Source organism: Cydia pomonella, chromosome 19 (genome assembly GCF_033807575.1).
Source record: "Cydia pomonella isolate Wapato2018A chromosome 19, ilCydPomo1, whole genome shotgun sequence".
Classification (NCBI taxonomy): Eukaryota; Metazoa; Arthropoda; class Insecta; order Lepidoptera; family Tortricidae; genus Cydia; species Cydia pomonella.
In genome coordinates, this window is record NC_084721.1 from 2,777,739 (window position 1) to 2,792,029 (window position 14,291).

General features: G+C 37.2%; 1 protein-coding gene and 1 long non-coding RNA gene across 3 annotated transcripts in view; both read right to left on the reverse strand.

Annotated features, from left to right (window-relative positions):
- LOC133528693 (uncharacterized) overlaps window positions 1-14,291 on the reverse strand; it is a 204,025-nt gene that overhangs the window by 146,105 nt on the left and 43,629 nt on the right. Inside the window, exon 2 of one of the 2 annotated variants that reach the window (XR_009801037.1) lies at window positions 10,574-11,176. The exons of the other annotated variant lie outside the window; for it this stretch is intronic. This is a non-coding gene — a long non-coding RNA (uncharacterized LOC133528693). Of the gene's footprint in view, window positions 1-10,573; window positions 11,177-14,291 lie in introns of those variants that run through there. 2 annotated transcript variants of the gene reach the window in all.
- Window positions 1,347-3,173, reverse strand: LOC133528536 (uncharacterized). Its single transcript, XM_061865934.1, has 2 exons — window positions 2,879-3,173; window positions 1,347-2,480 (listed from the first exon to the last, which is right to left on the reverse strand). The coding sequence occupies exon 2, from the start codon at window positions 2,469-2,471 to the stop codon at window positions 1,593-1,595; it is 879 nt and encodes a 292-aa protein (XP_061721918.1). The 5' UTR covers window positions 2,472-2,480; window positions 2,879-3,173; the 3' UTR covers window positions 1,347-1,592.

Consider the following 14,291-nt stretch of genomic DNA (forward strand, 5'->3'; position numbering starts at 1 on the left):
GCACTGATCAGTACCCCTAGTGTAAATTTAATCGACATCATAACGTGACGAACGCGTTTGCGTTAAGTCTCATTTTGTATAGGATTTTGAGTTTCCAAAACGTCCCGCTTGGCGCGCTCTTTCGAAATTCAATACAAAATGAGACTAAACGCAAACGCGAACGTCACGTTTCGAAATCGAATTTATTTACACTAGGGGTACAGTACTGCATTCCTACATACAACCTAAACATGTAAAACTTTGGCTGTCCAAAACATAATAAGTTCAAATTTTACATTAGCAAACAAAACGTTAAGAGGAAAGAAGACGGCCGTTTTTCCATACTAACGTAATCCCCATTTTCCCCTCTGGATATTGACATTATGGAAAATATGTTTACATAATTTGATGTATATTAACCATAGCTATGCCCTATGTTTGACTTTTTTAGATTTTTTGATTATTGTAAAAATTAGGGGTGAAAAACAGATTTCATACAAATTTTTAAATGCATAGGAGCTCTTATAATAATTAAAAATTTGAAAAAAATCAAACGTAAGGAAATGGAGCTGTGGTTAATAATCGTATACATCAAATTGACAGGATATCGCACCCCGCGTGAAACATGTGAAGGAAGAAATGATCATCGCGCGGGATTTTAACTATTATCTACTCTAGAACAGTTTTTTACTACGCTTGAAATTGCGAAATACACCATACATAGGGTGTATGAAAGGTAATGGAAATATAATCTTTATTTACATAACAGATATTCAGATGTATTACTTACATTACAAGGACATTTCAGTAAACAAGTAAAGTACAAAATAAGTATAAAGTCGCCGGCTGAACCAGTACCCCTAGTGTAAATTTGATCGACATCATAACGTGACGAACGCGTTTGCGTTAAGTCTCATTTTGTATAGGATTTTGAGTTTCCAAAACGTCCCGCTTGGCGCGCTCTTTCTAAATCCAATACAAAATGAGACTAAACGCAAACGCGTACGTCACGTTTCGAAATCGAATTTATTTACACTAGGGGTACAGATATATACCCCACTGTGATTTTAGTACAACCTATTTTATGGAACCCGAGACTGAGACGTGATAGGTTCAGCCACTCTGGATGTTTTCACTAGATGATGCACTAGAGCGCCAAAGTGCTCTTAGGGCAATCTGGACAATATTATGTTAAATGCTAAAATATTGAGGTTATATTCGGATTCGGACTCACATTTATGTATACAAATTATTTATGGATTCTTACATGATTTTCTGAAGAACAAATTTATGTAGGTATCGGGGCAATAAACAATACCTATGGATTTACTATTTACTGTTACTTTATACGTAGACGATAAATACACTTATTCAATGAAATATTTTTATTTATTACTTAGTTACATAACCTCATCGAAAAAGTGTGCTATACAAACCAATCATGCTTCGATTTATCTTAACAAATTTATGTCACGGTATAAAAGTAAATTCACATTAATTCTATAAACTTAGACCCAAATATCAACATTAAATGAATCGAAGAAAAAAGACAACATAAACACATCACAACTTATATCGGTACTAGCATAGCAATATGCATCAGTGACATAATTTTACAAATCACGTTTCATTTTCTTATTTGCATGTTGATAATTAACTAAATCACCACTTGAAGTTTTATTACCATCTGACACGTTCTCTCTTATACGCAATCGATACTTGCAGTTTATATTTCTTCTCTGCGAATTTTCCTTCAAATCTGACAACATTTCTATTTCATCCAGTTTCCTTAAATACTCCACTGCTTCTAAAACCGTACTCTTTTTACTTGCGTGCCATCCAATGTAAACTTGTTTAGTAAAATGATTCATTATATCTGCTATAAGCTCTTCATCCGGAATTTTATTAGGTAGCCATCTTGCTTGAGATATCAGGTTTATGAAATATTTAGACATAGATTCGTCTTCATCACTATAACAACCACTAACGATTTTTCTCCGCAATGAATTTTGCGCCGATTTACCCCAGAATTTAATGATAAAGGATTTTTTAAATTCATCTATATTAGACCAGTAGCTCTTATTTGCCCCAGCCCAGTCTTTTGCGAAACCTTCTAAGCATTCAAATGCTGTATCTAAATGGTCTTCTTTTGGTATGTTTTTCAAGTGAATATTTAAAATTTCCAGAAAATTCAACGGATGTTGTTGTTCCCAACAACTAAACATAGGTTTCTTTGCCTCCAAGAAACTTGTACTTGCTCTGAGTTCCAGCTTCGTTAGTTCATCAATTTTTTCTGTTGCTTTCACGATTTCGGTTCTAAGCTTTTTCTTGTAGTAGTAAAAAGCATCCTTTTTTTGATTGGTTGATGTTTGGTTGGGCCTTGTAGAAAATCGGTTCGTAGTCGTTGTTATTTGATCAGTTTGAGGTCTAATCGTCACATTCTGAATTGCAGACTTGTTTGCTGATAACCCAGGATTCTTTGTTTGTTCCATTGTTTTTATCTGGAACGAATATAGTAAATGAAGTTGGGAAATATCGTGATATATGAATACATGATTTTATAGAAATAGAAAAATACGTGTATACACGATGCCTGTGAGCATTGCCATAGATTTTAACAGTATATTCCTGATCATATTTAAAGACTAAAATGTCCTATAACCTTTTTTGGAATTCGCCTGATTCAGAGAACAAAAAAAAAAACATTTTTTTATTTTTACTTAGTGCTAAACGCCTTTTTGATGGCGATGTTGCCACTATGGGACCTAGTCTCTAGGCTTGTTCGAGCTGCTGAGGTGAAAAATATATTGTCTAGTTATACCTGCTTTGAAGCAGTGCAATACTTAAGTAAGCAACTTTTGAAAATCTTTTATAACCAAAATTAAAGAATAACACTCACCTTTAAGACACTGAACGTAAATAAGTCTAACCAAAACAATTTTTTTCAATTGTAAATGAATATATTAAACTTGGTGGTCTCAAAACCAGCACTATTATAACACTGGCAAAAATATCTCCTACCTACCCTTTTAAGCCCATCCCTCCATTTTTTAAAGAATGGTAATTTATATCGCCGATTAACTTTTGTCTCTTTCTACCATTTAAGTAGGAGTGATAAGGAAAAAATATTTTTTGGCGATAACATAAACGATAGGATTATTTTACCGAATCCGTGTAACTCGTGGTATTTTACAAAAAATCAGATTAAGTATAAAACCTTTATATTAATCATCATTGTGTTCTTCCTTTAGTTAGAATATATACCTGTACCCCTAGTGTAAATATTTTCGACAGCGAAACGTGACGTACGCGTTTGCGTTAAGTGTCATTTTGTATGAGATTTTTGACTTTCCAAAACGTCCCGCTTGGCGCGCTGTTCAAAAACCCATACAAAATGAGACTTAACGCAAACGCGTACGTCACGTTTCGCTATCGACTAAAATTACACTCAGTGCCAAATGTTCTCAGTGCCTACTTGAAATATACAACACAATACGATAAAATAGAAATTTCAAGTGTAAATAATACAAACACGCAAAGGTGGTCAAGAAAGAGGTGTGATTAAATACGGAATATATATGAATCGTTTGTCTTTATCTGTGATTTTGACTTATTTATTTGTAAGAAGGCGATATAAAATAATGTAACTAAATCAGGCTCGTAAAGTTTTATGAATCCCTTAGAAGATACTTAAAGATATGACAGACAGACGGACGCACAGAGCACCTTTTTGGTACGGAATCCTAAAAGGAGAAACAGTGAAAATATATAAACATATACAAATAAGCAAGATAAAGTAGAAGGGTAGATAGAGAGGTTCGTTGGTATCGCTCTAGATAATGCCTCGGCACTAATCTTCTTGGCACCTGAGACAATGGGCCGGTGGCAACACGGCTTAACCATTGTTTTATTATTATTATATTGGTTTACCACGATTGTATTGAAGTTTCTGTTGCACTTTCATATCGCAGAATAATTTATTTGGTACCTAAAACACAAAGCAAGAATTAAGTGTTAGTACATATTATTATGTATAAGTTACCTCAAATATATGTATATGATAATAATGGAATAATATTATAACTCATCTAGATCTTAAAAAGTAATTGATTATGAGTAAATTTAACTCTGTTTACTTATATTATTTTCTATATTTGACCACATTTTTTTAGTATAATTTCCAATTTATTTACAAAGTATTTTTTAAATAGTAATGAACTGCAATTTTAATAAGTTTTTTGTGAAAGTGTTTTTTTTAAATAATTGGTAAATATAGGTACAAATAGGTATTAAAAAAACTCACGAGTATTTATATATTCAGCACGTGTTGGTGATGATAAAAACAAGAACTAAAGTATTGTACCTACCAGTTATCAGTACCAGCAGGGCTAAGATGGTCAGCTGTCTATCATTTGTCACCATACCTGTCACGCTCTAACAAATATGTAAGTGCAAAAGTGACGCATGATATGACAAGTGACAAAAACACGACCATGATACCGCTGCAGTAATCATTCTTTTCTTTTACCGTTCACAATGGAAACAAAAGAATTTCAATAATCATTACATATCAAGACAAACATGTTATTTTGCAGCCACGTTTGATATTATTTTATACGTACACATAATGGAAACAAAGGAGCGGCATTAACCAGTGTTTTCAAAAGCTTCTTTTAAGATAAGAAGATAATTTCAATAATCATTACATATCCAGACAAGCGTGTTATTTTGCAGCCACGTTTGATATTATTTTATACGTACACATAATGGAAACAAAGGAGCGGCATTAACCAGTGTTTTCAAAAGCTTCTTTTAAGATAAGAAGATAATTTCAATAATCATTACATATCCAGACAAGCGTGTTATTTTGCAGCCACGTTTGATATTATTTTATACGTACACATAATGGAAACAAAGGAGCGGCAATTACCAGTGTTTTCAAAAGCTTCTTTTAAGATAACAAGATAATTAGCATGTGCTTCAAAATAAAATCCCCATGATTATTAATGATAATTCTACTAAGGTAGGTTCTACTTCGTGTAAGGATACTGTTTAGTTTATATAGATATTTTGTCATTATAATGCATTTTTCTAGATTAAATAAGCTAACTATACTATTAAAAGTATTTGTAACGATCGATCACGTGAAGAGTCACGTGATCGATCCCTCCATCTTAAATATTGAACGAGCATTCGGGAGGGGACATTCGAACGAAGACAGTCGAACGATGACAGTAGATGCAAATTACAAGTGGTTACGTTGATTGTAATATTAGCAGGTCAGTACGTTCTGTTTTGTTAGAACTCGAGACAATATAATTGCTTGTCTAAGCGTACTACTGTCGTGTGGTTAGTTAGATTGGAAGAGGTTATATTCATTGTGCCAAATAAATGTATTTTGATCACACCTACCGTTCTTTTAATATTATGGTTAGACCCCTTATGTTTGTATGCATTTGTATTAAACTTACTTATTTATTCATGTCATATTTGGATAGTCGTTTAGTTTAACACTCAGCATCCATTGGATTAGATACGTCGTTGTCAAAAATAATTGTCGACCGATAGTTAACTAACAGTTAATTAGATTGTATAACCGAGTTTGACCCACTTATTATGCACGGGAGTGGCCTGATTGCGTAAAAATGACCCCCTGAATGGGATTTAGTTTATTGTCCACTAAATTCAAGGAACCGACGACCAGAAAAATAATAAGCTAGGGTCTTAAAACGAAAGTGGAGTACCCGTCCTCATTTTCCTGTCTGGATATTAACATTATTGAAAATATTTTGATACAATTTGTTGTATATCAACCACTGCTATTTGATTTTTTTCAAATTTCATTATTATAAGAGTTAGGAGCATTTAAATATTTGTATGAATTCTGTTTTTTGCTCCTAATTTTTTTTTATACTACGTCGGTGGCAAACAAGCATACGGCCTGCCTGATGGTAAGCAGTATCCGTAGCCTATGTACGCCTACAACTCCAGAGGAGTTAAATGCGCGTTGCCGATCCTAACCCCCTCCCACCCTCGTTGAGCTCTGGCAACCTTACTCACCGGCAGGAACACAACACTATGAGTAGGGTCTAGTAATAGGGTAGTTTAGGGTATTTTTAGGGTAGTAGGGTAATTTTTACAATAATTATAAAATCGAAAAAAGTCAATATCAATGTTTAATATACATCACATAATGTCAATATCCAGAGAGGAAAATGGGGACTACAATTGTATGGAGAAGCGCCCGTCACATATATTACCGAAACTCATTTAAAAAAATTGCAATTTCAATACCTAGCCCAAGTATATGTCACTCTATAACCCTGGCAAAATACAAACTCTCAGTCATTTAACACATTCTCTGAAACGGGCGTCCTCTTTCCTCTTAATATGTTTTCGGACATTGTTCAATATCCTGGTACATAAACTATCAGAACCGTTGGAAAAACCATACTAAATACCAACTTCATTGTATGTATCGGCAACAATACAGCATTTCATCACACTTCACACTCAAAAAAGTAAGTGTACATACTTGTGTGTGGAACTTTTGCGCAGGGTACGTGTCGTCTCGGTGATTAACGGAGAATCGTAGGTAGTTTTAGGTTTTTGGACAAAGCTTGTTGCGGATTTTGTGTTTTACCTACATTAATGACGAAGCCTGTGGCGGATTTTCACTTATGTAAATTGGACGAAGTTTGTTGCGGATTCTGTTTTGTATCTATGCTTTTGACGAAGCCTGCGCTGTGGCTGATGGCTATGGATTAAACATTTTTTTTATTAAATAAATATTTAAGACATACTTAGATAGGTAATGATAAATGTTACAAGTTTAACACAACTCATCTCTCATAAATTAATTTGACATCAATTTATAGAATAGAATAGAATAGAAAAACGTTTATTGCAAAACCATCTACAAACAGCACCACATTAGAAAACAAAAAAAAAGTAAGAAAGAAGATCTAATACACTAAACAGTTATAACTACATGTAACTTATACTAACATGCAATAGTTACAGTGATGATGCTGTAATAGAGGCTACAATTGGACACCACTCAGCATATGCTCTAACATATATATGATACAGCGCTGGTCTTCCGTGGAGCCCAGGGCAAGAAGATAGCTCGGAACAGTAAAGGCAGTGTCAGACAGTGATTTAGCAAGTATTAATATTTAACACAAGTTAGAAACTAATGCACGGAAAAATTTCAAAGCGGAAGTGAGTGGGTTGGGAATATCTAAAAATATATATAAAATATAAACAGGTAAAGTCAGACATGTATTTAGTTTAATATATAGTAGAGCATATATACATAAAAAGGCAACTCGTTAAAAATAGATAAATAATTCAATTTATAACATAAAATAATCATAATCTAACTAAGGTGCATGGAACGCGAAGAACAATTTGAAAAACTTAACAAAAATAAGAAGTTATACAACTATGCTTTATATGACATCCGCTAAGTATGACGTGTTAGTCACTTCCCTTTGATGTCATTATAAGCAGATTCTACTTCATCGGCAACGGAACAGCTATTCCATCACACTTTTTCCATTTACCAACTTTATTTCCCCGTATCAAATGACGAAACAAAAACTACGTCCCGAAGCCTATGGCGTTCAAACAGTGCTAATTGTGTTTGCTCCGTCTGTTTGTTTGATAAAAACGCGCCATTTCCCGTTTCTGTGAAACAGAAGTTCGCTTTATACTTTGGAGTTTGGCGGATGATGAAAACCGAGTATTTATCCACTGATTACTCTTATTTTAATCTATAAGTTATGGGTACTTTTGAGTCGGGTAACAAAATGTTTGTTTTTCTACTCGTCGATGATTAATAAATTAATATTTCGTATACTAAACTATAATTGCGTACTTTTCATGTATGGGCTCCGTACCCCTAGTGTAAATAAATTCGCTTTCGAAACGTGACGTACGCGTTTGCGTTTAGTCTCATTTTGTATTGGATTTAGAAAGAGCGCGCCAAGCGGGACGTTTTGGAAACTCAAAATCCTATACAAAATGAGACTTAACGCAAACGCGTTCGTCACGTTATGATGTCGATAAAATTTACACTAGGGGTACCGAACTCAACTTTCAAATTTCTTTCGATACGCTGTAGTCAACTATAAAAAAAAAATACCAATCACGTGCCGCCGCGCTCCCATAGAACGGCGGACGGGCGGACTGGGCTCGAGCGTTTATGTCTTTCTGGCTACTTAAATCAGTGGTGGGCAAAGTACGGCCCGCGGGCCAGCTCCGGCCCGCGAAAGAATTTTATCCGGCCCGCCGCCAGTCCTATTAAATCAGTGGTGGGCAAAGTACGGCCCGCGGGCCAGCTCCGGCCCGCGCAAGGCTTTCATCCGGCCCGCCGCCGGTCCTTCGAAATAATTAGTATATAGCTCGAGAGATAACGGTTTCAAATCAAAATGTATTTATACTGCAGTTCCGGCCCTCCTCGGATTTTTTTCAATTTTCTGGCCCCCCATGAAAAAAGTTTGCCCACGACTGTATTAAATAATTAGTATATGGCATTGGTCCACGATAATCGCAAATCAAAATACATTTTTGTTGCAATTCTGGCCCTCCTCTTAAATTTCTGGAACTTTCTCGCCCCCCCATGGAGAAGTTTGCCCACCACTGACTTAGATACTTACCGGTTTTCATTACTTATTTAGGTTTTATACTAAAAAAATGCCTTGCGATAATATATCGTAAGATACCAAAATATATATTAAAGTTTCGTGTGTGGACTCTGTAAAAAGAATATTATTTATGATGACTCGTAGAAAAAGTATTGTATACAATAGTGATATAATCAAGCTTTTCAATCTCGTACCTCACTTAGGCAACTCAGCAAGCTTCGTTGCGTAAACACGGTACTCGACTGAAAAGATCTATATTATATCACGGTTGTATAAAATACTATTGGGATTTCCCAACGGAATGAAAATTTTCATTTACCCAGTTTCAATCAAAGTGGTCAATCAATCAAGGTACGTGAAACGGGAGGTGAATTCGATACGGAGTACGTGCGTAGCGTACGAGTATTTAGAGATAAATATTTCCTGTCTATATTTAATTTTAAAATGTTCCATATTTAAAAAATACAGTGACTATTGCGAGATTTGTGAGTGCATACATTTGCACGTTCTATTTTTCGCAAAAATGTTCCAAAACCGTCAATATTAAAGTGCAAAATCAATATCGAAGGCCCTCACTCTTTCCCTTTCAAAAGCACTTTATTAATTACCGATCATAATTTATTATGGGAAGTATTTTCAAGTTTCTTAGTAAAATAAAAGAATAAGCAAGTAAGTTTTAAACTTTATTATCAGGAAAAAGTGACTTATACCCGTCACAGACGGAGCGATAAGGTATATTAATATACCGGCAGATACTGACAGATATCTTTTTTAGGGTTCCGTAGCCAAATGGCAAAAAACGGAACCCTTATAGATTCGTCATGTCCGTCTGTCTGTCCGATTCTGTCACAGCCACTTTTTTCCGAAACTATAAAAGCTATACTGTTCAAACTTGGTAAGTAGATGTATTCTATGAACCGCATTATGATGTTTACACAAAAATAGAAAAAAAACAATAAATTTTGGGGGTTCCCCATACTTAGAACTGAAAATCAAAAAATCTTTTTTCATCAAACCCATACGTGTGGGGTATCTATGGATAGGTCTTTAAAAATGATATTGAGGTTTCTAATATCATTTTTTTCTAAACTGAAAAGTTTGCGCGAGAGACACTTCCAAAGTGGTAAAAAGTGTCCCCCCCCCCCCCCCCCCGTAACTTCTAAAATAACACAATGAAAAATCTAAAAAAAATATATGATATACATTGCCATGCAAACTTCCACCGAAAATTGGTTCGAACGAGATCTAGTAAGTAGTTTTTTTTAATACGTCATAAAAATTAAAAAAAAATTTTTTTTTCATCAAACCCATACGTGTGGGGTATCTAGAGATAGGTCTTCAAAAATGATATTTAGGTTTCTAATATAATTTTTTTCTAAACTGAATAGTTTGCGCGAGAGACACTTCCAAAGTGAAAAAATGTGTGTCCCCCCCCTGTAACTTCTAAAATAACAGAATGAAAAATCTAAAAAAAATATATAATATACATTACTATGCAAACTTCCACCGAAAATTGGTTTGAACGAGATCTAGTGAGTAGTTTTTTTTTAATACGTCATAAAAATTAAAAAAAAATTTTTTTCATCAAACCCGTACGTACGTGTACGTGTGGGGTATCTATGGATAGGTCTTCAAAAATGATATTTAGGTTCCTAACATCATTTTTTTCTAAACTGAATAGTTTGCGCGAGAGACAGTTCCAAAGTGGTAAAACGTGTGTCCAAAGTGGTAAAATGTTGAACAAGATTTAGCAAGTAGATTTTTTTTTAATACGTCTTAAATGGTACGGAACCCTTCATGCGCGAGTCCGACTCGCACTTGGCCGCTTTTTATCATACACGCCAATGATACCAAAATGCATATCCCTGTCTGTCTAGCACCTACATTGTGAGAGATGAAATATACCAACATATATCGTAATATACCGAGCGATATATCGCAAGGTGTCTTAAGAGCCCTTAATCCTTGGAGCGTTCTCCGATTTCACGAAATAACGCTCGATAGATGGCGTTGGCGCTCGGTACGCGAGCGCCGGCAACGCGACGCGCGTTTCAATGCAGACTAGAATAATCTTGATAGTTTTCAATATAATTTCAAGCAACATTAATTTTAGTGTCATATGATATCATATGGGCACTCTTTATTTTATTGTATATGCTTAGTAGGTTTTTTTTTTATGTACACTACTACTAAGTGTACAGACTACAGAGTGTACTATAACCCTTGCTCTTTATTCTGTCTCTTTCACACCAATGGAAAATGAAGAAGTTACTAAATGACTGCAGGTATAAATAAAGTATATTAGTGCGATAGAGAGACAGATAGTGTTTCGTTGTCGTATCGTAAACGATTGGCATGTTGGCCACACACTTGCTTAGTGCCTAGCCAAAATACCAATCGTTTGCGTATATTAGTGCGATAGAGAGAGAGTAGTGTTTCGTTGTCGTATCGTAAACGATTGGCATGTTGGCTACGCACCCATGATACCTAGCCAAGAAGCCAATCGATTGCGCATATTAGTGCGATAGAGAGACAGATAGTGTTTCCTTGTCGTATCGATTGGCATGGTGGCTACGCACCCATGCTGCGTAGTCAAGATGCCAATCGTTTGCGCACATTAGTGCTATAGAGTTTCAGTGTTATTTGAAATCACGTTAGGGTTTGTATTATTATTTTTGACCCGAATGAAGTCCATCCAAGTTCTTATGATGGAGTCAGGAGTTGGTCACCAGAACTCCTAATCTACTCATTATAATTCCATCGTGCTTGGGCTCAAAAGATTTGCCCTGACGAACACCATCGATCTAGATGAGGTCCAGGGTCTCATGACGGAGTCAGGAGTTGGTCACCAGAACTCCTAATCTACTCATTATAATTCCATCGTGTTTGGGCTCAAAAGATTTGCCCTGACGAGTACCATCGATCTAGATGAAGTCCAGGGTCTCATGATGGAGTCAGGAGTTGGTCACCATAATTCCTAATCTACTCATCATAACTCCATCGTGTTTGGGCTCAATAGATTTGCCCTCACGAGCACCATCAATCTAGATGATGTTCAGGGTCTCATGATGGAGTCAGGAGTTGGTCACTAGAAATCCTAATCTACTCATTATAATTCCATCGTGTTTGGGCTCAAAAGATTTGCCCTGACGAGTACCATCGATCTAGATGAAGTCCAGGGTCTCATGATGGAGTCAGGAGTTGGTCACCAGAACTCCTAATCTACTCAATATAATTCCATCGTGTTTGGGCTCAAAAGATTTGCCCTGACGAGTACCATCGATCTAGATGAAGTCCAGGGTCTCATGATGGAGTCAGGAGTTGGTCACCATAATTCCTAATCTACTCATCATAACTCCATCGTGTTTGGGCTCAATAGATTTGCCCTCACGAGCACCATCAATCTAGATGGTGTTCAGGGTCTCATGATGGAGTCAGGAGTTGGTCACTAGAACTCCTAATCTACTCATTATAATTCCATCGTGTTTGGGCTCAAAAGATTTGCCCTGACGAGTACCATCGATCTAGATGAAGTCCAGGGTCTCATGATGGAGTCAGGAGTTGGTCACCATAATTCCTAATCTACTCATCATAACTCCATCGTGTTTGGGCTCAATAGATTTGCCCTCACGAGCACCATCAATCTAGATGATGTTCAGGGTCTCATGACGGAGTCAGGAGTTGGTCACCAGAACTCCTAATCTACTAATTATAATCCCATCGTGTTTGGGCTCAAAAGATTTGCCCTGACGAACACCATCGATCTAGATAAGGTCCAGGGTCTCATGATGGAGTCAGGAGTTGGTCACTAGAACTCCTAATCTACTCATTATAATTTCATCGTGTTTGGGCTCAACAGAGTTGCCCTGATGAGCACCTTCAATCTAGATGAGGTCCAGGGTCTCATGATGGAGTCAGGAGCTGGTCACCAGAACTCGTAATCTATTTATCATAACTCCATCGTGTTTGGGCTCAATATATTTACTCCGACAAGCACCATCAAATTACCATTATGATGAATAGATTAGGAGTTCTGGTGACCAACTACTGAGTCCATCATGCGACTTAATCTAGATCGATGGTACTCGTCAGGGCAAATCTTTTGAGCCCAAACACGATGGAGTTATGATGAATAGACTAGGAGTTCTGGTGATCAACTCCTGAGTCCATCATGAGACCCTGGACCTGATCTAGATTGATGGTGCTCGTCAGGGCAACTCTATTGAGCCCATACACGATGGAGTTATGATGAGTAGATTAGGAGTTCTGGTGACCAACTCCTGACTCCATCATGAGACCCTGGACCTCATCTAGATCGATGGTGCTCGTCAGGGCAAATCTTTTGAGCCCAAACACGTTGGAATTATCATGAGTAGATTAGGAGTTCTAGTGACCAACTCCTGACTCCATCATGAGACCCTGGACTTTATCTAGATTGATGATGCTCGTCAGGGCAAATCTATTAAGCCCAAACACGATGAGGTTATGATGAGTAGTTTAGGAGTTCTGGTGACCAACTCCTGACTCCATCATGAGACCCTGGACCTCATCTAGATCGATGGTGTTCATCAGGGCAAATCTATTGAGCCCAAACCCGATGGAGTTATGATGAGTAGATTAGGAGTTCTGGTGACCAACTCCTGACTCCATCATGAGACCCTGGACCTCATCTAGATCGATGGTGCTCATCAGGGCAAATCTTTTGAGCCCAAACACGTTGGAATTATAATGAGTAGATTAGGAGTTCTAGTGACCAACTCCTGACTCCATCATGAGACCCTGGACTTTATCTAGATTGATGATGCTCGTCAGGGCAAATCTATTGAGCCCGAACACGATGAGGTTATGATGAGTAGATTAGGAGTTCTGGTGACCAACTCCTGACTCCATCATGAGACCCTGGGCCTCATCTAGATCGATGGTGTTCATCAGGGCAAATCTATTGAGCCCAAACACGATGGAGTTATGATGAGTAGATTAGGAGTTCTGGTAACCAGCTCCTGACTCCATCATGAGGCCCTGGACCTCATCTAGATTGATGGTGCTCGTCAGGGCAACTCTATTGAACCCAAACACGATGGAGTTATGATGAGTAGATTAGGAGTTCTGGTGACCAGCTCCTGACTCCATCATGAAACCCTGGACCTCATCTAGATTGAAGGTGCTCGTCAGGGCAACTCTATTGAGCCCAAACACGATGGAGTTATGATGAGTAGAGTAGGAGTTCTGGTGACCAACTCCTGACTCCATCATGAGACCCTGGACCTCATCTAGATCGATGGTGCTCATCAGGGCAAATCTTTTGAGCCCAAACACGTTGGAATTATAATGAGTAGATTAGGAGTTCTAGTGACCAACTCCTGACTCCATCATGAGACCCTGGACTTTATCTAGATTGATGATGCTCGTCAGGGTAAATCTATTGAGCCCGAACACGATGAGGTTATGATGAGTAGTTTAGGAGTTCTGGTGACCAACTCCTGACTCCATCATGAGACCCTGGGCCTCATCTAGATCGATGGTGTTCATCAGGGCAAATCTATTGAGCCCAAACACGATGGAGTTATGATGAGTAGATTAGGAGTTCTGGTGACCAGCTCCTGACTCCATCATGAGACCCTGGACCTCATCTAGATTGATGGTGCTCGTCAGGGCAACTCT